This window comes from Panthera uncia, assembly GCF_023721935.1.
Source record: "Panthera uncia isolate 11264 chromosome B3 unlocalized genomic scaffold, Puncia_PCG_1.0 HiC_scaffold_1, whole genome shotgun sequence".
Taxonomy (NCBI): Eukaryota; Metazoa; Chordata; class Mammalia; order Carnivora; family Felidae; genus Panthera; species Panthera uncia.
Window position 1 is genome coordinate 110669166 of NW_026057582.1, and position 22630 is coordinate 110691795.

The window sequence follows — 22630 nt, forward strand, 5'->3', positions numbered from 1 at the left end:
ACTCAGGAAAATTTATGGATCACCAAGGCAAAGAGACAGAATCCAAGCTCCTAACCCTAGACAAACTCAAACTCTGCAAACTTAATGCTTCACTATCCACAGCACAGGATGCTTTTCTTCAGAAAGGATACTCACACCTCATGGTCTCTGGATAATCCCCTGGGTAATCAAAAAGCTTATGATTTTTTTTCCTACTTTTAAGTGGAGAAAAAAAAATTTCAAAGGAAAACATACATGAAAACAGTTTTTATTCCAAACAAGGAAAGATAGAAAGGGAAGCTCTCCATATTTTCTGCATTCAATACACACCTATAGATACACACTACAATATCAAGCAAAAGAGCTTGGAACAGAGACAAATATCATACATTACTGTGCATGTCAAAGCTCTTCCATCTAGTGTTCCCCAAAGGCTATCTGCCAGGATAGCCTTAGTGCCTCTCTGTGTCTTTAGCTTGCAAAAATACCAAGGCCTAGACCCCATTCCTGTGATTCTACTGAACTGACGCTAGGGTGGTGATGATCAGTACTACTTCCAAGTTCTCCAGGTAATTCTTATGAGCAGGCAAGACTCATGAAATGCTGTCCTAAATGAATGCTCTGATCTTAACTTCATTTTGTTAAAAGAGTCTGGGGTCGAAGTCTCAGATTCTGCATTTCTAACAAGCTTCAAGGTGCTGCGAGTCCTGCCATCAACAGATCACACTTTGAATACTGTAGGAAAGACTGGTAACACTCCTAACATCCTGCTCATACCTAACTTTGCTTATTCTACTCCTTCTTTCTAAACTTCGCACTGCATCCTTTACAATCAAGCTTAAATAACTTGCCCAGGTCAAACAGCCCAGAGATAGCAAGACAAAATTAAACAAGACTTCTGACTTCAAACCCATTCACCTAAAGCAGTAAAATAACACTGAATGAAGGAGAAACACCACTAAGGATAGATTTCAAGTTATACACTCCCTATAGAACAAAACAGTTCTTACAAGAAAACTACTTTATAAAGTGGTCCCCAAATAGCTCTTCTTAAATGTGACTGTTTTCAACCCATTTTGGCAGAGAGAAAACATTTCATGCCTTTGCATCTTCTGGGATGTTAACGCATAGAGACAAAGTGGTCCATTTACAAAAGGAGGTAAGAACAACAGGACTGATAGAGAAATGAAGAAAATTATACTAGGGTTTATAAAAAAATTTTGTGGAGGACTGAATATAGAAGTATAGCTGAAGGGACAATTAAGAGGTTATTCAGTCCAGTCTCCCAACTACAGATGATGCAAAATAATTATGATTTTGGGAAATTTTATTACTTTATAAAGCAGCTGCTAATCAGCTCTACTGACTAGTAAGTTCTTCCTTACATTGAGCCAAAATCTGTCTCTCTGTAATTTCTGGCCACATGGCTTACACCCAGGAACTTTTGAGTAATGGCAAAGAGTTGACAGTCTCTTATTGGGTAATATTTATATCTATGGGAGGTAGCAACTGACCAGGAAAATACAGTCTTTGTAAAGATATGAACTCAAAATATTTTGAGTAAAGAATGATAGGCCAGACAACAACCCTTTTCTCCATTCATGTTTTAATTATACACTATCTCAACTGCTACTTACAACCACCTTAAGATATATAGCACATAGCATTATCATTTCTCATCATCATCATCTGCTTTTTACATGAAAAAAAACAAGGACCAAGAACATTCAGAGATTTGCCAAAGGCAGTTAATAGAGATGGAATGCAACCTCGAAATTCTGACTCTACAGCCTGAGCATTATGAAGAAGCTTTATAGGACAATACTTAAAAGCACAAGCTAATTAGTTAGAAATACCTGGAGTATCTGAATCTCAAATCCATCATTTGATACCTGTATAATCTTTTTCTAGAATTGCTTACACTTTGTTCTTTTTGTTATCATAAAATACCTCAAAAAAAGAACTGCATTTTAACATCAACCACAGTAGTTCTCAACACCGAATATCAAAATCACCTATGAAGCTTTCCAAAATAAAATACACCAGAGGTAAGGTATGTGAGCACAACTAAGAACCACTGACCTTACAATTTTATAAAAGATAGTATATGTTTCAGGACATATAGAGCAATACAAAAAACTTTTACACAACTTTGGATATAAAATATTTTTGTGTTAATTGTATTTTAATTCATTTAAATTAATAGAAACAGACTAGTGATAAAGTAGGAAGGTGTAACTGGTAACATTCTCCTTTTCAATTTATTTTGCAATCTGCTGTATTACTTTATATTTTTGGGTATCAATTCTTTTTTTTTTTTTTTTTTTTTAATGTTTATCTTGAGAGAGAGAGCACGTAGTTGCAGGAGAGAGGCGGAGAGAGGCAGAGAGAGGAGGATAGAGAATCCCTAACAAGTTACACGCTCAGCCTGGAGGCTGACACAGGCTCAATCTAAAGACCATGAGATTGGTAGAGAGCAATTCTGAATGTTTATGGCATATTAGTAGTGTGACCTACAACCTACCATACAAACCAGGATATCTGTAAGTAAAAGTAGGCACCTTTAATAACTAAACTGGACAACAGGCATAAACTTCAGATTGTCCTATTCAAGCCTGATGATGTATAGTCATCCCACCTATGATAGTGAATTCCCAATATTTTATATCTTAGTTCAATGGGTATAATGTTAAGCTAGACATCAGGTGACCTAATTACTAAACATTTTACTGAAAAGTGACAGAAAACTTAAATACTCCCCATCACTTCAGTTTCTCCAGTTCTAGATTCGCCATCTCATAAGAAAATTTTACTTTAGATAATATCTTATAGAGCACTGAAAACACTGTGGAGGATGCTATATGAAATTTTATTTCTGAAGCTTATATATAAGTTTGGTATACTATACAGTGGTAAAAAGGATGTCAAATACTTGGCCTATATTGCTATTTACAGTTGCACAGCTGTGACAGACATCACTAATCTATCATGATATTCTTTGCTGATAAACATGAAAACTACAAACATATCTTATATAAAACCCAATTCAGGAAGAGAAGAACATGGAAAACAACAAAAAATATGCTAACAAATTTAACGTCAAAGAAACTCAGTAGAAGAAATCTGGAAAAACTCAAGGAAAGAATGCATTCAATGCTGAAGTACATCCAATTTTCCTAGAAACACACACACATAATAAAATGCATACAAGGGAAACTTTGGCTCATTATTTCATTATGTAAGAAGAAAACTTCACAGTTAATAAAAAGACATGAAAATCCCAAATGGCCAACAGCAAAATTGAAAGAATCATACTCACTTGCTTTCTTCATCCAAAAGATGGAGCAGTCCTGTTGGTTTCTTGCTAATAAGATTGATGCAACAGGTATTATCAATATAATCTATATTGTGCCAGCTGATACCTTCAGTTCTATACTCCTCCTAGGAAATAAATTCATAATTTATTCATCTCGCAGAAAATAATTGGTATATAATAAAGACTGGAAAGCTTTTGCCAGGCTTAAAAGAACTTTCTAAACTTTTCTTTTTTAAATTGCTAATCTACACAATAGAAGAATGTTTAATTTCGGTGGTATAAAACCTTCATACAGTCTATGTCTGTTTTCATTAAAACATACATGTAACCAAATTTTTTTGTTAGAATGCTATTTGTAATACCACTCAGGTGAAAATTTAGGGCTGAATTTGTTTTAGCTACCTTATCTGTGGACTGCACTAAGGAAAAATGCAAAATGAAGAAGCCTAATTTCTCCCACATTACCCTAAATCATCAAAAAGAACTGAGTATTTGTTGGATTATCAACAATGAATTTAATGAAGCAATGTCTGGGAAAAGAAAAAAACCATCACCTACAGTATTCACTGATATCATATGGAATTCATACACACTGTACTTTGGTAAAATAAAACCCTTGGTGGAGTTGGGGGGGGGGGGAACTCCTACAATACGTTAAAAAAAAAAGTTTCAAATTTCAAGACTTAAAAAAGTCAAAGCGCAGGCCTTGAGCAACTAAAACGATGTCATTAAGCCCCTATTGTTTTTAACTTTTTCTCTATACTGGGAAATATTTGCTTTTAAACTGTTTTTCAAAATGAGGCCCCCGAATAAGTTTCTACACAGCAGTATTTAGGCACCAAGGAAAAACACTGATAACATTCACACACTTCTCTGCAAATATGGTGGTTTTGCAAATTGGTGATTTTGTGATTTTTATCATTCTTTGGGTATTATTATTATTATTATTATAATTAACCTGTAAAGAAGAATGGTAGTGTATAAGTGATAGTTATGCTAATTGGGAAAGGCATATGCTTATGCTCACTTCAGCAGCACATATACTAAAATTCGAATGATACAGAGAAGATTAGCATGGCACATGTGCAAGGATGACATGCAAATCTGAAAAGAAAATTTATTATTTCCTTTTAATTAATAATTTCACAAGGAAGTAATTGCTAAATGAAGGTCACCCCCAAGGAGTTGTATGATTCTGTTTCTTCTCTTTTGTAGCATGGTTAACAAGCACGCTACCTAACAGGAACATATGGATTCTTACACACATTAATAGCAGTCCAAAATCCTTCCCATCTCCTCTTCCCAATTACAATTCAGACGCCCTTGCCAAATTTAACCATTTTCCTAACTTTTCATACCACTTAAGATTCATATGTTTACAAATATAAATAGAACCATACAGGGGTGCCTAGATGGCTCAGTCAGTTAAGCATCCGATTTCGGCTCAGGTCATGACCTCATGGTTTGTGGGTTTAAGCCCTGCGTCAGGCTCTGTGCTGACAGCTCAGAGCCTGGAGCCTACTTTGGATTCTGTGTCTCCCTCTGTCTCTGCCACTCCCCTGCTTGTGCTCTCTCTCTCACTCTCTCAAAAATAAACATTAAAAAAAATTATTTAATTTCCTGGTTAACCCATTCATTTTTAGTAGGATGCTATCTAACCTCCATATATTGAGGGCTTTCCAAATCTTTTCTTGGGGTTGACTTCAAGTTTCATAGTGTTGTGATCTGAAAATATGCATGGTATAATCTCGATCTTTTTGTACCTGCGGAGGGCTGATTTGTGACCGAGTATGTGATCTTTTCTGGAGAATGTTCCATGTGCACTTGATAAGAATTTGTATTTTGCTGCTTTAGGATGAAATGTTCTCAGTATATCTGTTAAGTCCATCTGGTCCAGTGTGTCATCAAAGCCATTGTTTCCTTGTTTATTTTTGCTTAGATGATGTGTCCATTGTTGTAAGTGGGGTTTTAAAGTCTCCTACTTTAATGGTATTATCAGTAAGTTTGTTTCTTTTTGTTACTAATTGATGTAAATACCTGGATGATCCCTAGTTGGGGACATAAATATTTACAACTGTTAGATCTTCCTGATGGAGGCACCCCATAATTATGATATAATGCCCTTCTCCATCTGTTACGGTCTTTGTTTTAAAATCTAGTTTGATATAAATATGGCTACTCCAGCTTTCTTTTAACATCCATTAACATGTAGCATGATATATGGCTCTCCATCCCTTCACTTTGAATCTGTAGGTGTCTTTAGGTCTAAAGTGAGTCTCTTGTAAGTAGGATATAGATGGACCTTGATTTTTTACCCATTCTGATACCTTGTCTTTTGATTGGCTGTAAAGTATTTACATACAATTTATTCACCCACTGCACTACTGATAGACATTACAGTTATTTCTAGTTTTTAACCATTGTTAACATTTACGCACAAAACTTTTGGTATATGTATATGCATTTTGAGAGTGAAAACACAGGCTTATAAACTACACATGTATAACCTCAGCAGATACTGCCAAACAGCTTGCTAAAGCAGATGTACTAATTTATGTAACCACCACCTGTAAATGGGACTTTCCCCCATGCACAGTATCTCTAATACTTGTATTATCAGTCTGCTTCATTATAGTCATTCTGATGAATGCATAGGGGTATCTGACTGTGGTTTTAATTTTAATTCCCTGATAATAAGTGAAAAATCTTTTCTTATGTTTACAGTCAGTCCATTTGGATGTCCTCACATGCCTACATTCATAATAAAAAACTCTGAGGAAAACTCCCTTAGGAGATGCCTTAGGGGAAAGCATTCAGCCTATTTCCATTAAGTATAATATTAACTACAGGTTTCTGTAAATGCCCTCTACAATTAATTTGCTAAGGACTTTTTTTTAACATGAATGGTTATGTAATTTTATCAACTGATTTTTATACTTTTAGTGAGATCACCATAAGTTTTTTTTTCTTGTTTTGTTTATAGATGAATCAAATCAATTGATGGTTAGATGTAACACACACCAGGAAAAAACTCCACTTGGTTCTATATTATCCTTTTGTGTATCCTGCTGGATTTCATTTCATAATATTTGTTTAAAATTTTTGAATCTATGTTTATGAGTGAAATTCACTTTAATTTCCACTTCTAATAATATCGTTGACAGATCTGGATCTGGACAGATCTTGGGCCCCTCAAACGGATTGTGAATTGTCTCTTTTTCTACTCCACAGAAGAATTTATGTCAAACTGATACTAATTTTTTCAGTATTGGCAGAATTTACCACTGCAGCCAATGTGGCTTACAATGTTCTTTATGAAAAGGCTTTCAATTACATATTGAAATTTTTTCATAGTTATAAGAATCAGATTTTGCATTTCTTCTGTGTCAGTTTTGAAATTTTTTTTTTCATATCATTTGATAAGTCTACTTATGGACATAAAGTTGTTTAGTGTACCCTATTATCTTTTTAATGTGTGTAGGATCCACGGTGATGTCCTCTTTATAAACTGGAATTCTGATTATTTATATCCCTCTCTTTTTCTGTCACTCCCTTGGATGAATTTCTGAGGGTTTTTTTTTTTAAACATTTTTAATGTTTTTATTTATTTTTGAGAGAGACAGAGTGCAAGCGGGGGAGGAGCAGAGAGAGGGAGACACGGAATCTGAAGCAGGCTTCAGGCTCTGAACTGTCAGCACAGAGCCCGATGCAGGGCTCAAACCCATGAACCGTGAGATCATCACCTGAGCTGAAGTAGGACGCTTAACTGACTGAGCCACCCAGGCACCCCTCTGAGGGGTCTTAATTCATCATTTCAATATATTACTTTTGACTTTGTTGATCTTCCTCCATGGCATATTTGTTTTCACTCTTATTTAATTTCCTCTTTTATCTTTATTATTTCTTTATACTTTCCTTTGGTTTATACTTCCTTTATATCTTTTTCCAATTTGTTGGGAGGGATACTTTTATCATCGCTCTTCAATCTTAAAATCTTCTAACAGCTATAAAATTTTCCCTAAATACACCTTTGGTTACATCCCACAAGTTTTAGTATGCAACATGCTCACTCAGTTCAATATATTTTCTATTTTCTTCAACTTCTAGTCTATGCAGAAGGATGTTTCTTAATTTTTACCCATAAAAGGATTTTCCAGTTATCTTTTGGTTGTTGGTTTCGGGCATAATTTCTGTATGGAACTAAAATGTGTGTGATTTCAATCCCAAAACTTGACCTTTGTTATTATGGTCCAGTACAATGACAAATTTTATACATTTTGTAAATTTGCAGTTAGTTAACTATCCATGTCAAATAAGTATTTGCTTTAAAAATCTTCCATATCCAAAAGTAAAACAAAAATAAAAACAAAAAACCTTATATATCCTTATTTGATACAGGCCCAAGTAAACTGGCATTCAAACCTAAAGGCAAGAAGGGCTGAGCACCCACAAAAGCATCTGCCACATCCTCTGGGTGCTTTAAATAGTCTATACCCTGACTGGTTTTTCTTTTGTGTGCTTATTCTGTTAGCTATTCAGGAAGGTCTGTTACATGTTTCTTTTTTACTTTTAATTTTTGTTTTATATACTTTGAATTTATGTTATCAGTAACCTATAAATTTGGAATTGTATACTTCCTGATGAACTCCTCCTTTTGCATTATCAAATATTCTTTTTGATCTCCGGCAATGCTTAAAGCATGATATTAATATACTTACCTACTAGCTTTTTTGTTCAGGTTTATTAAAGCTTTTTCCATCCTTTTATTTTTAACTTTTTAATATGTTTATATTTAAAGAATCTCTCTTATAGGCAGCAATTTACCTTTGTTTTCTATCTAGTATGACACTATTTCACTTCTACTTGGAGTAATAAATCCATGTATATTTAACACAATCACTGATAACTGTGGGATTAAATCAGCCATTTTACCATATGCTATCTGTCCTGCTTCAGTATTGCTTTTATTCTTCTTTCTTGCTTTCTTTTGGATTACTGGAGTTTTTACTTGTTCCCTATATTAACTTGACAATTTTATATTCATTTACTATTTGGTGGTTATCCTAAAATCATAATACATATCTTTACTTAACAATGTTTAACAGAGGGAGAAAAAAAAAAATCTTCTATCGCTTGGCATTTAATGCCTGGCCCTCAACCCCTGACTGCCTCTCAGATGTTTTCATTGTCTTTGGTTTACTATATGACTGTCTTTATACTTGCCATACTTTGAATTCTTAGAGTTTTTCAAATGTGCACTTACTGGATTTTTTTTGTTTTTTGTTTTGAGTTTTGGAAAAATTCTCAACCATTATCTTTTCAAATATAGCACCTACCATATTCTCTCTTTCCTCATGTACATCTTTCCAGAATTCCTCTTACACTTATGTTAAACCTTTTCACTGTACCCCATATGTCCCTTTTATTACTTGTATTTTATTTTTTCATCAGACTAGGTATCTTCTTCTGGCCTACCTTCCAAATCACTAACCTTTTCTTAAGCTATATCTAACTGTTAAAAACTATCATTATGTTCTTAATTTCACTCTCCCTTTTAGTTCTAGATTTTCCTAAACTTGGGATCTCTTTGTAGTTCTTCAATAAAAATATTGCTTTTAAAAAAAAATTTCTTGAAACCATTATTACTTTAAAGATCATGTCAGATAACATCATTTCCTGGATCTCCTGTGGAATAATCTATTCATTCTCTTGTTTTTTATTCATGTTGGTTTCTCTCCTTGTATGTTTTTAAAAAACGAATTCTCAGTTAAAAAAACTGAATTCTTGTTCCTGTATATGAAAAATCATACAGATAATTTTAGCACTAGGACGATCTCTTCCTCACTGGAGAGTGAATTTGCTCTTTGCACGTGGCTGAGAACATCAGGAATTCTATACTCTTTCAACCAAACTGGAACTAAGAATATCTTAAACTGGGCTTCAGTCCCTATGATGCATGATCTATTTCTGGTTTATCTTTACTTCTAAGACATAATCCTTAAGGTCTCAAGCATAAAGCCTGTAGGAATTACCAGGAGTATCTTCCTTGTTCTTAAATCTGAAGAAACTCTGTTCAGCTTCTCAGATTCTTAAGGCTGGGCAGCCCTCTACCAGAATAGAAAAATATCTTTAGAGGCAAAGCTGTCCAAAAATGCTGGTCTCATCTCTCTGGGTTTCCCTCTTGCAGATATAATAAGCCCTGTAGAACTTCACTTATTTAAATGTAACTCAATGCCTTTAAATATATTTTGTTCATTTTTTTTTAGGTGTTCTACAAAGGCAAATTTCCTAGTTTGATATCCCCAGAAGCGACAGAGATGAGAAAAACTCTCTAGATTATAAATTCCTCAGATAAGATCCCTGTGCTCTAAATTTGCTGTCTTCAGTGGCTAGCACAATGCGTGACACACAACTGTTACTCAATTTAGTGATGAGCCAATGACTTCAAGGATAATTCTGAGCAAGTAACGGAAATAAGAGAACAGTATTATAAATGACAACTGTAAGTATATTTTCAAATCACAGAAACTTTTTCTGGTCTCCTACTCCATATTATCTTTACATATAACTTGATTCAGAACTCAATCACACTCACACTACTTTAACTCAAGGATTACGTCCTTCCCTCCATTTCACTTCCACCAGTCTATCTTACACAGTTCAAATCCTCTGCTAAATATACTTCAAATACCTCCTAATTTTCCAAAAGAAAAATTCCAATCTTCTCTGCATGACATATAAAGCTCACAACTATATGATCTTTTATTTCATAAACTAATCTTCCTCCCTGTCTCTATCCTTATATCCTGTATTTTAGCTTACACTGAACTATTTTCAGTTCCTCTAAAGTGCCATGCTGTTTTATGCCTCACAGTTTTAAAGATATTGTTACCTTTGTTTAAAATATCTTTTCCCCATTGACAATCTGGTAAACTCAATCTTCTATTCAAAACTACATTCCCAAATCACCCCTGGGAAATGTTTGTAGACTTTCATGAAGTTCTAATCAACTTCATCCTTTATATCACTACTTTAACCTTCTATCTGATTTTCACACTTCCCATCCTACAGGGCAGTTATTATACCTGTCTCCCATTCTATGTGTCCATACACAATTTTTAGACAAAATTTACTTCAGTACAGATGTTTACTCCCTAAGCATATTTGATAGCTTTTTACTTCTATCCTCATTTTCAACAAATTTTATCTACTTAACTGATGTTGTATTCAACTGAATTTAACAAACAGTCACTGTGTACCCATCTCATTCTAGGTACCAATGATACACAAATGAACAAAACACTCAATATTTAAACTGCCTTAAATCTCTTATGGCCCAGCAAATCCATTTTAAGTGGAAAAACCTCAAAAGGGAGAGAAAGGAAGAATAAAATAGATGAGATGGCAAAGAGGTGTAAGGTCTCCAAACTTTCTATAAATTATAGCAAAAGTATACCCATTACACTAAATCACAAAAGGGAATATTAAAAATTGAAAGGAAAAAGCTGTATCTTTGAATCTAAATCTTCTGATCCATAATTCCACCACATTGCCCAAAACTATGATATTCAGAGTAGCAAATACATAAAGATCACCCCCAGCCAAGTAGTCCCAAAAACATTTTCCATGAACTGTGAGGCATGTTTTTATACATGTTTCTAGTCAAAGTATTTCTTGTGGCTCCTCCATGTCTAACCTACACTTCTAGAAAAGGTAAGAATAATTTCAATAATTGTAAGAGAATACCTTTTTTCTTCAAAAGCAATTTACTTACTCTTCTGTTCAATGATCCAGAGAGCAACTGATGCTTTGCTTTGTAAAATACAGCACATAGTCAACAAAACACATTTCTCTACCCCTCCAATACATATATCCATTTAAAAACTAATTTAGCATGATCTAGTTAAAAGAACACTAGACTGAGTCTAGTAGATCAATCCCAGCTCAGCTTTTTAAAAGCAAGAATTATAGAGCCAGAGTGTTAAGGTTTGAATACTAGGCTTAGGTATCACCTACACAACTAGAATAAAAATAGTATCTGCCTGATAAATAGTAAGTACTACATAAATGTTAGCTAACATTGTAACAAATAATACTGTACTATCTTTTAACAGCTCCATCAGAGAGTCTAGCTAAAAGGTTGAATATGCTAAACATTTTAAGCACCATCAAGATGGCCAGGACTAGTGCTGCTTGTGCAACTGTCCTAACCCTTTAAGAAGGTAAATGTGCTTAAAGCTAGGACCCAGTGTAAAAAGCCTCAATGACAGAAAGATTCTTTTTTTCTGTTTTGTAGACGTGTTGTCATCCTCTTGTCCATTTCATTTCTTCAGCATTTCAAAGTGAACCCTGCTTCTGCTTGTATCTTCCTATACAAACTGAAATTGTTGGCCACAACTCAACTCGTTACTAACTTGAAATCTGGCTTGGAGAAAGAGCCCACGTTCTCTCTGACCCTGTATTTATTCTAAGTATTCTCAGGGAAACTGATGGATCGCACTTTAACTCTAAATCAATTTGAGTGTTTCACAAGAAATATCTAGTTACCTATTTTGGTCTCTGTAAACTATCCCATTTCTCTGTATCCATACTCTAAATTGATTCAAGATTCTGTTAATAAGCTCCTCCACCCCACAGATAAAGAAATAAGAGACCAAAGCAAGCAACTGCGTTGAAACTAAGAGACCAAAGCAATCAAACAAGCATATTTAGCATTGCACAAATTGGCCAAGCACATGGCAACAATTAAAAATCAAGAGAAACCCAAACCAAACCAAACCCAAGCATCTTTATACTGAAAGGTATACTTAAGCAAGCACATATTATTGAATCTACTTGAGGTTTATAAAAAAAAATAGGAAACCCTGTATCACATGGCTCAAAAACTATGCTCTGAGTATTAATTTGCTGACACTTATGTGAAGACTGTAATATCTGCATGAAAGTACAAGACTTAAAATGCCTGTAACTATGACTCAAAAATGTTACGTGTATACACGTGAGTGAAGGTTAAGTGGTTAAGACAAGCATACATGCATTTAGGTACTCACTTGCTCCAATTTAAAGATATGCTGATTGAAGTAGTGTTGTAAACGTTCATTAGCAAAATTAATACAGAACTGTTCAAAGCTATTATTTTCATAATCTTCAAACCCAAAAATATCAAGAACACCAATGGACAAAGTCTATAAAACAGGAAAAAAAATATGCTCAAATTTATTTCATGAATAATATCCACAAAATAAGTAACAAAATGTTCAAAGTTCTTCTAGAGCAGTGGAGAGGAAATTCTGGGGGGCCAATGTTCAACCAAAATAGTCCAAAAATAAAGGGCATCTTAGTTCTCTTTATCTTCATTTTTTTTTAATCCCAATTATAAAAATACATACAAAATTTTAACACATGTAATACATTGATTACTTTACAGAAATGGTTGAAGCAGGGTTAGTGACCTGTTACCTCAATCTCAGAAATTCATAAACTCCAAGAGACAAGGAAATAGAAAGAACCACCAATGGGGAAATAAAAAATAACCTAAAGCTAGGTTGCTCGTGATTATTCATGTTTATGCAAAGAACACCATGCAAGTTCTATTTTGACTTCTAAAGCCTAACAGAATTCTGCTTCACAAACCAAACTAAGAAGTATGTTTAATCAGCCTTGTGCAAACTAAAAATGAAACTGGGTATCAGAATATGGTTTTTTCAAATTTTAGTTTTCATCAAAAAAATTATACAAGGTTCATGATGTTAAAAAGTTCTAAAAGGTTGTAACAAAAAATAGCAATCCCTTCTTCAATGTCAACTTCTGCTCCCTAAAATCCACACACTCAAATCTTTTAGCTATTTGGTATAAAATAGTACAGTACAGTATACAAGTGCTCATTCATCTATGTCTTGATATTTTATTTCTACAAATTATATTCTAACTTCTTACTATGGATAATAGGGATTCAGCTCTAATGCCCCCAAACCAACATTTTTCTCACCACCTCACCTCATTCTTAAAATAGAGTTGCAAGACAATTTTGGTTAAATAAAAACAACTTTTCTCCACCGCTGCTAAGACAGACACTGGGCAAACTAATGTCATGAGTGATAAATAGTGAGAGATTTATTTAAGTCTCCATTAAGAATATTTCCTTTGGGGTAACTGAGTGGCTCAGTCAGCTGAGCGTCCGACTCTTGATTTTGGCTCAGGTCATGATCCCAGGGTCATGGGATCGAGCCCTTTACCAGGCTCAGTGCTGAGCATGGAGCCTGCTTAAGATTCTCTGTCTTCCCCTCTGCCCCTCTCCCTTACTCATGCTCTCTCTCTCTCTTAAAAAAAAGTATTTTCTTTGATTCTAATTCTAAGCCCTTATGAAAAACAGTGAAAGTAATGAACTTTAAAAATATGTCAATTTGGTAAATTAGATTACTATTACAATTAATTTTATGGCTGTGGGCTTACTCAAATCATAAAAAGTTAATATAAAAGCAATTACACATTTAAGACAGGAGAATTAAGTAATAAAGATGATATTTTTAATTACCCTGAATATGCAGACTATTCCATAAAGTTGCTGAGAAATAAAAATGGATTTAAAATAATTTGAATATCTAAAATCTGCCATATTAAAAAATAAATTCCAAGGGCACCTGGCTGGCTCAGTTGGTGGAGCAGGTGATTCTTAATCTCAGGGTTGAGGTTGAGCCCACATTGGGTGTAGAGATTACTTAAAAATGAAATCTTAAAAAATACATAAATAAATAAATTTCAACCAGATAAATAACCTGAATATAAAAAATTAAATTCTAAAAGTATGAGAATAAATATTTTTATAATCTTGGGGTGAAAGATGCATTCTTATGTAAGAAAAATAAATACAACTCTGGAAAATAAGGGAAAAGAATGACAGAATTAACTGCACAAAAACTTAAAACATATGGGCCAGGGGCACGTAAGTGGTTCAGTCAGTTGTGCATCCGACTCTTGATTTTGGTTCATGTCATGATCTCAGGGTTGTGAGACTGAGTCCAGCGTTGAACTCCTACCCTGGGTGTGGAGCCTGCTTAAGATTCTCTCCCTCCCCTTCTCTCCTTCTCCCTCTCCCTACCTCCTGGCCACTCGCTCTCTAAAAAGAAAAAAAAAAAAAAATACAGGCCCAGATATATAACATAAACATAACATAAAAGTTAAGAGAAAATATTTGTAATATATATCAAACTATAAGTCTCTGCAATATCCACAATGACTCCAAAAAAGGAGTAACAAAAAGGCTAAATATATAATGAAATAATGAAAAAACATGAGAAGATGCTCAATTTTAATCTATCATTGAAAAAACAGACAATAAAATGGGATACTCCTCCTAATCAGATGCATAGATGAAATGACTGATAATATCCAATATGAGTAAAGGTGTAGGGAAACAGGCAGTTTCATACACTACCAGTGGAGTGTAGTCTTTTTTGAAAAGCAATTTAGCAGTAGCTACCAAAAATTGAAAATGTATATTCTTTAATCCAGCAATTTACTTTAAGGATTTTATCCTAGAGAAATGTGCACAAAGAATATTTGTTACACCATCATTTCTAACAATAAAAAAAAGCAACATTTTTATGGGGAAATTTATGGTATACAGGTATACATACTATATAATATTACAAAGTTATTAAAAATAATAAGGTCCAGATATATTTCAAGACATACCAGGTAAAAAAAATACAAGTTAGATACAATACAGATAGCATAATTCTATTTTTATGTTGAAAAGCAACTCTGTATAGTCTATATCCGTAGAAATGTACATAAGAAAAAGGTCTGGAAAGACAACAGAACAGTAGTTTCCTTGAACAGGGTTTATATGTCTATAAAAACAGACATAAAGAGGAAAGAGCAGGGAATACATATAAACACAGATTCTTACTTATTACTCTACATAATTCTGTTTTTAAATTTCATCTTTTAATTATTTTATTAAAATAGGTTTCCAAGAAAAATATATAATAATGTAGTGTATGTCTACCTTCGTATTTTGCTCCAAATCTTTACTATTCAGAAGTGCATGATTAATCCGAAAAACTATCCAGTCAAATAGGGCACTATATAAAGACTTAGCCATGGAGTTCCTCACTGTCACAGCCTGAAAAAAAAGAAAAAGGGTTGGAGAACAAATGAAAATGGCAATAATCTAAGATACTATAACAAAGTGTGTTTTTCTCTCGATCAATCAAGAAATATCCAAGAATTCTTATCCTGAATAAGAAATTTAATTTTCTGTCAACATAAATAGCCTATAATTGAAGTTTTCCATATACATATACTCATTTACCTAGTCCAACTCAGGTAAAGTAGACTAAAAGGTACAAGAAACAAAATATAGGTCAGTTCTAAACAGTTTTACTGAAAATTGGGGTATACATTTTATCTAGTAAAGAAGGTATTATAGGAAGTTTACAAACAAATGAACTTTGCCAGCTGAAGTGGGGAAGACTATTCCAAGCAGAGGAATAAATCTGTTGGAAAACAGGCATCAGTTATAGTTATCTGTGGAATGCTAGTCGGAGTCAGACTCTTAAAACATAATCAAAACAATGATATTCCTAGTCGTCTTCAACTTGTCATCCATTTTAACCTTTAGGGTTTCTCCATCACCAGAGTAATGGTTTCATTATGGAGTAATACAATTTATATTTCCCCTCACTTCAAACTTTCCCCAGTTTATGGAAACCCTCTGTACTATCTGCTCAATTTTTCTGTAAGTCCAAAATTGCTGTAAAAAAATAACATCTATTAGTTAAAAAAAAAATTCAACATTTAGAAAGCACTACAGGCTAAAAAGGAAGGACACATATCATAGAGAATTGAGTCCTAGTAGTTAGAAGAATATAAGTCCTAATAACATATATTTGCTATCTAGGGACTTATTTTGAAGCTGAATCAGGTACATATTTATATATCTGTCCTAACCTTTAGAGGAAATAGAGAATAATGATTAAAAGCTAGGCTATCATCCAATCCCAGTTTCTCTACTTATTCTAGCTGTGTAACCTTGACCAAGATACTTGAAACTCTTAAGCTACAGCTTATGCATTTGTAAAATGTAGATAATACTACAATCTACCACATGAAATGATGAATTAATTTCTCAGTTTTGGTGAATAAAAAAACAAGTTTCAAGTTTCTAGACCAAAAAATAACTACCTAAACCATTACCTGCAAAGAAAAGATGGCTATCAAATTCTCTACCTTTAACACCAGAAACTTGAAAATACTTGGAAAACATTCATAAGTTCTGAAAGAAAAAGGACTGTGACCCTAGAATTCTATACTTAGGCAAGTTATCTTTAAAATTCAAAAAAATCAAATAGAATATACAGAGAGAATAACCATTCAATTTTTCCCAGGGTGCAAAATGAAGACAATCTGATCTAGCTTAGCAAAAGTAAAAAGTTTTATTTTTTTTTAATGTTTATTTATTTTTGAGAGAGAGCACAAGTGAAGGAAGGGCGGGGGGGGGGGGGGGGGAGGGTGCACAGAAGATCCAAAGTGGGCTCTGTTGCTGACAGCAGAGAGCCCAATGTGGGACTGAAACTTACAAACTGCGAGATAACCGACTGAGCCACCCAGGCACCCCAAAAGATTTAAAACTACATACACAAGCATAAGTCACAAAAACACAGAATAAGAAAACATATTAGCATAAAATATACAAATGGGTTGAATTTTTTAGTGAGAAGACAGACCTTCATATTAAATTAAAAACTACAACTCACTTATGGTTTACATTAAACAGCCACTATTTTTATAAAGTAACAGTCAGACAGAATCCAGATATACCAAATTATACCAACATAATACTTATTTACCCCATAACTCCCAATATTATACTTTTAGCCCTTTTTCTCTGAAATGTGGTCCTTTCACAGCTTAATCTCAATAAACCCATATGCCAATTAACATTTTCCAACCCAAACAAGATCTCATTGAGTGTTTCCTATCTCAGTGAATGGTACCAATACTCTTACAGTTGTGTGAACGAGAAAATTAGGATTTATCCTTAACATCTCCTTCTTTCTCCTTGCTTCCCATTAAGCAAATCACTACCAGATGCTGTTGATTTTACCATCTAAATTTCTTTCTTTTTAAATATCCATTTCTCCCTATCAATATATCACCATTTTAGACAAAGCAATAAACCTCTTTCTCCTCAACTCATCTTTCCACATTCACTCTTGTCCTCTGTGTTAGAATTCTAAAATGGTCCTCAAGATTCCCATCCCCTTGTGTACACGTTCTGAATAACCCTCTCCTGTTAGGCATGGGCAGGACTGTAAATATGATGAATTTCACTCCAGTAACTATCTTGTTACACGACAAAAGGATTTAAAAGACATAATTATGGCCCAAAATCAGCTGATTTTTTTTATTAATCAAAGAAAGTATCCAGCGAAATCTCCTAAAAGAGACTGAACCTTTCCATCTGAGATTCCCTTGCTGGCCTCTGAAGTAGCAAACTGCTATACTGTATACAGGGCCACAAGTAGACTCTGATGAGCATGGCTCCTGACAGTCAACAAGAAATTAGGGCTCTCAATCCTATAACTGCAAGGAACTGAATCCTGTCAACAACCTGTGAACTAGGATGCTGAGTCACAGATGAGATCACAGCCTTTTCAGACATCCTGACTTCAGCCTGGTGAAACCATGAGCAGAGGACAAAACAAACCTGTGCCCAGACTGCCAATCCATGGAAACTGTCAGAAAATAAATCTGTGTTGCATTAAGTTGCTAAGATTGGTACAAAATTATAGAAAACCAATACACTCTCCTCTAATTCTTTAAACTGTTGTGAGACTGATCCTTTAAAAAAATAATCAAAGACACCTTTTTTGCTGATAACATTTTAAGAACTTTCCATTGCTCTTAAAATACAAAAATTCTTTTTTTTTTTTTTAATGTTTATTTATTTTTGAGAGAGAGAGAAAGCAGAGTGTAAGCAGGGGCGGGGAGGGGCAGAGAGAGAGGGAGACACAGAACTCGAAGCAGGCTCCAGGCTCTGAGCTGTCAGCACAGAGCCCCACGTGGGGCTCAAACTCACAAACCGTGAGATCATGACTTGAGCCGAAGTCGGATGCTCAACTGACTGAGCCACCCAGCTGCCCCTTAAAATACACAAATTCTTAAGAACTGCTCCTTAATTTTACCTTTAATGCCTAATACATTTCTGGACACAAATACAGTTTTCAAATATTTACTAAATAAATAAATACACTAAACAAATGCAAACAAAAATAAGTCAGGAGCTATAAAAATTACCTGAGAAAGTTCAATTTTAAGTTAAAAATGTAAATAAACATAAGGAAATATTTTATATTGAAAAAAGTTGTAAAACAAAATATAAAAGTACTAAACCTTTATGCAAAAAAAAGGGCAAAACCCTGTAAAAGGTCTGGCTTTTGGGGGCACCTGGGTGGCTCAGTCGGTTAAGCATCCAACTTCACCTCAGGTCCGCATCTCACAGTCCGCAAATTCAAGCCCCGTGTCAGGCTCTGTGTTGACAGCTCGGAGCCTGGGGCCTGTTTCAGATTCTGTGTCTCCCTCTCTCTCTGCCCTTCCCCTGCTTTCTCTCTCTCTCTCTCAAAAGTAAATAAACATTAAAAAAAATTAAAAAAAAGAAAAAGAAAAGAGCTCTAAAAGTTGGGAGACTATGACATAAGATACATGACATAATGAAGAAATACAGACTTGAAGGTACATTTAGAAGGACCCGAAAAGATGGTATAAATAGATCAATGTCAGCCTAAAAAGCATTCTCTAGATAGAAATAGTTCTATCACTATTTCCCCACCTCTGTGTCTTCTAATCTCACATTCCTGTCCTATTTTTATAATAACTGTCATAGTTTCATTTCTCATCATTTTCATTAAATTGTACTATAAAATAGTAGGCTTTTCAATAATTTTCCCACTCATACACACCTGAATAGTATATTATTATAATTATAATGGCAAAGACAGCAATACTCAGTATACAGATGATACTTAAAGCCATGGGACTAGGTGAGAGAACCTAGATAAGGAATATAGAGAATAAAAGACAAGGACTGTGTAGGGAGCACTACATCTTTTAGAAGTCAGGTGGAAAAGAAACAGCAAACAAAAAGAATTACAAATGAGTGGCCAACAATGAAAAAGTGAACCAGAAAAGTATGATGTACTAGAAGATAAGAAACTACTTGAAGAAGAAATAATCAACTGGATCAAATACTGCTCATTTGTAACTCTATCTAGTTCACCCTATATTAATAATATAAAACTTAAGAATGGTGAACAAATTAAGATCTCTGGAGAAAAATATAAGCCTACTGCTTAAAATCACATTCAAGTTAAGTTTTCAAGTTAAGGGAAAATTCACAACCAAATTTCAAGGGCTCAGAAGATACTTCAATCAATACTCTTTTTTGTTATTTTCATTCTGTTAAAACAAAGTACAAACTCAAACTTCTAAAACTGTTCAGAGTACTCTGATCTCAAGAAAATCTATTCAAGGGCACCTGGATGGCTCAGTTGGTTGAGCTTCTAACTCTTGATTTGGACTCAGATCATAATCCCAGGATCATAAGGACAGCTCTGCACTGAACATGGAGCCCTAAATGGGCTTAAATCTTAAATAGATTCCCAGTCTGTCTGTCTGTCTGTCTCTCTCTCTCTCTCTCTTTCCCTCTCCCCCACTCACACTCTCTCTCAAATTAAAAAAAAAAAGAAAAGAAAAAATAGAAAAAAAAGGAGAAGAAAATCTTTTCATACCTCTGCCAGCTTGTATGGCAAAATAAGTTTTTCTCCCACTGTCACAGTCTTCCTTGTAACTAATGCTTCAAATAGCATCTCTTCTTTAACCTATACAACAGAAAAGTAAATTCAATGTATAAGATTTATGACAATGTATTTACTGAAAAGCCAAATAAAGAAAAAAAATGCTTAATGAGATTAGCAAATATACAATCGAAAAAACAAAGACAATACATTGGGCAATTTAAATATTGGCCATGGTAAAAGTTAAATTTTCCACTCACCCCACTTCCCAGTGCCCACCTCCAAAAAGAGAAGGGGTGTAAGACAGATGTGTCTTTTTAAAGTTTTCTTTCTGACCATAATGGAAAAACATGTTTCTTTGTGCAGAATATGGAAAATACAGAATAGTGCAAAAGAACATTTTAAGATGGTCAACAATAATGCCACAACTTGCAAGCAAGGACTAAAAAGTGAGAACACCTCTTGAATTCGAAAAGCATTACAGTGAGTACTTATTTATGTTTCAGAGGTTTGATATTTATTTGCACATTTAAACTTTAAAAGAAAGTTAATGCTTCCTTTGTTCTCATTCTTTCTAGAAGCAAATATGATCATGAATTTGACATGTCATCATTTAAGTTCAGTATCATTTTCAGTTGACGTTATATATATTAGATGTATTCGTAAATACATTATACTGTCAAGTTTAACTCTTAAATCTATGGCATCATACTGCCCATAAGTTTTTGAATCTATGTTAATAATTTACATCAAGCTTATTCATTTTAACTGCTGTACAGATTCCCAGTATATAAATTACTACAGTGTTTAACCCATTATCCTACGTGTAGGAGTTTACAATATCCAACATTTTGCACTATTAGGAAGTAAACTGAAGTGAATACTCTTGCATATGAGTTCAAGAGTTTCTCTGAAGTACAAGCCTAAAAGGGGAGTTACTAGGCTGTAGCATACACATTTTCATCTTTAAAGGATATTGCCAAACTATTGCATGTGGTTTTCACCAATTTGTTCTCTCATCAGCAATGAGCATTCCTATTTCTTCAAACCTTGACTATACTTGGTATTATCAGACTGCTGATTTTTGCCACACTGAGATCATGAAATGGCAAAACAAGGGCGTTTTATAAAAGCATCCATACATAAAAAAGATAAAACACTCACAAAATTTTATGTAGACAGTATGATATAAAGTATATCAAGCAAAAAAGATTTGATTATAAAGAGAAACTGAGTTACAAAACAATAGAGTGAAGCATTACCCTACCACCAGCAAGTCATGATAGATCAATCGTTTTTTTTTTTTTTTTAATGCGATGATACCATAAAGGAAATATACCTTCTTTTGGAGCATCCACTGCTCAATCTTCAAATTCAAAACAAATTGGAAAAAATTTGAGGACCATTATCTTTACAAAATGCAGAAAAACTACAAATAAATAACCAAAGTTTAAATAAAAGACCTCAAGCTTTTAGCTATATTTACAATATTTTGAAAAACAAAAATTAAACAATGCCAGATTACGCAAATATGACAAAACTAATAAAACTAAGAAAAAAAAGTATGTGATAAAAACCACTGTTGTTTGGTAAGGTTAAGCAGTTATTACTAAAAGTGAGTATTATTAAATAAATGATCTAGGCAGTAGACTCAAGAAATTTTTTTAAAAGAACAAACAAACATAAGCTGGCAACAATGTGGAGCAAAAGTCATTTCCATACACTTGTATAAACTGGTACAACCACTATAGAAATATTCTGTCAGTATCAGTAAACTATATATGTGAGTATACCATAACCCAAAAATTATACTCCTTGGACTATACTCTAGAATAATTCCCACACATGTTAACAAGGAGACATGTACAAAAATGTCTATCATAATACAATCTATAAATGAAAAATTACAAATCTCAATCTCCACTAAAAAAGATGTTTTACTCATATAATGAAATTTTATAAAGCAACTAAAAAGAATCATTTAGAATATTTAAATCAGTATTGAAAACTCAAAAACAGGATATAGAATGAGAAAGTCAAGTTTTAGAATGATACATTAAAACATTTATATATATATAAAGGACAAAAATATGTAGAACAAAACTATTCTTTTTTAAATTTTTATTATGTTTATTTATTTTTGAGAGAGCGTTAGTGGGGGAGGGGCAGAGAGAGAGAGGGAGACACAGATTCCGAAGCAGCACCGGGCTCTGAGCTAACAGCAGACAGCCTGACGCAGGGTTCAAACCCACGAACCGTGAGATTATGACCTGAGCCCAAGTCAGACGCTTAACTGAGCCACCCAGGTGCCCTAAAAACTATATATTCTTTATGTAAACATCCATCTATTCTGAAAATATAAAAACAAAACTGAGAATTATAAACACCAAATTCATAATAGTGTTTACTTATGGTGTGGCAGAGTACAAAGTGAGCTACAATTATATGCAGTATTTTATTACATGGGTACGGTTGTGAGTACACAGGTATTTATTATATTGTGTATAGAAAACCATTCATAATTTAACAGAGAAAA

At 33.9% G+C, this 22630-nt stretch overlaps 1 protein-coding gene and 1 non-coding gene across 7 annotated transcripts in view; one reads left to right on the forward strand and one right to left on the reverse strand.

The window, feature by feature from the left end:
* MYO9A (myosin IXA) overlaps window positions 1-22630 on the reverse strand; it is a 283325-nt gene that overhangs the window by 172545 nt on the left and 88150 nt on the right. For all 6 annotated transcript variants that reach the window (XM_049611861.1, XM_049611862.1, XM_049611863.1 and 3 more), the window contains 4 exons: window positions 20089-20178; window positions 15306-15422; window positions 12346-12480; window positions 3299-3420 (listed from right to left, as the gene is read on the reverse strand). In XM_049611861.1, the coding sequence (XP_049467818.1) occupies window positions 3299-3420; window positions 12346-12480; window positions 15306-15422; window positions 20089-20178 (464 nt within the window). The remainder of the gene's footprint in view (window positions 1-3298; window positions 3421-12345; window positions 12481-15305; window positions 15423-20088; window positions 20179-22630) is intronic.
* Window positions 4315-4421, forward strand: LOC125910466 (U6 spliceosomal RNA). The gene has a single exon (XR_007453976.1). It is a non-coding gene; the product is annotated as a U6 spliceosomal RNA (small nuclear RNA).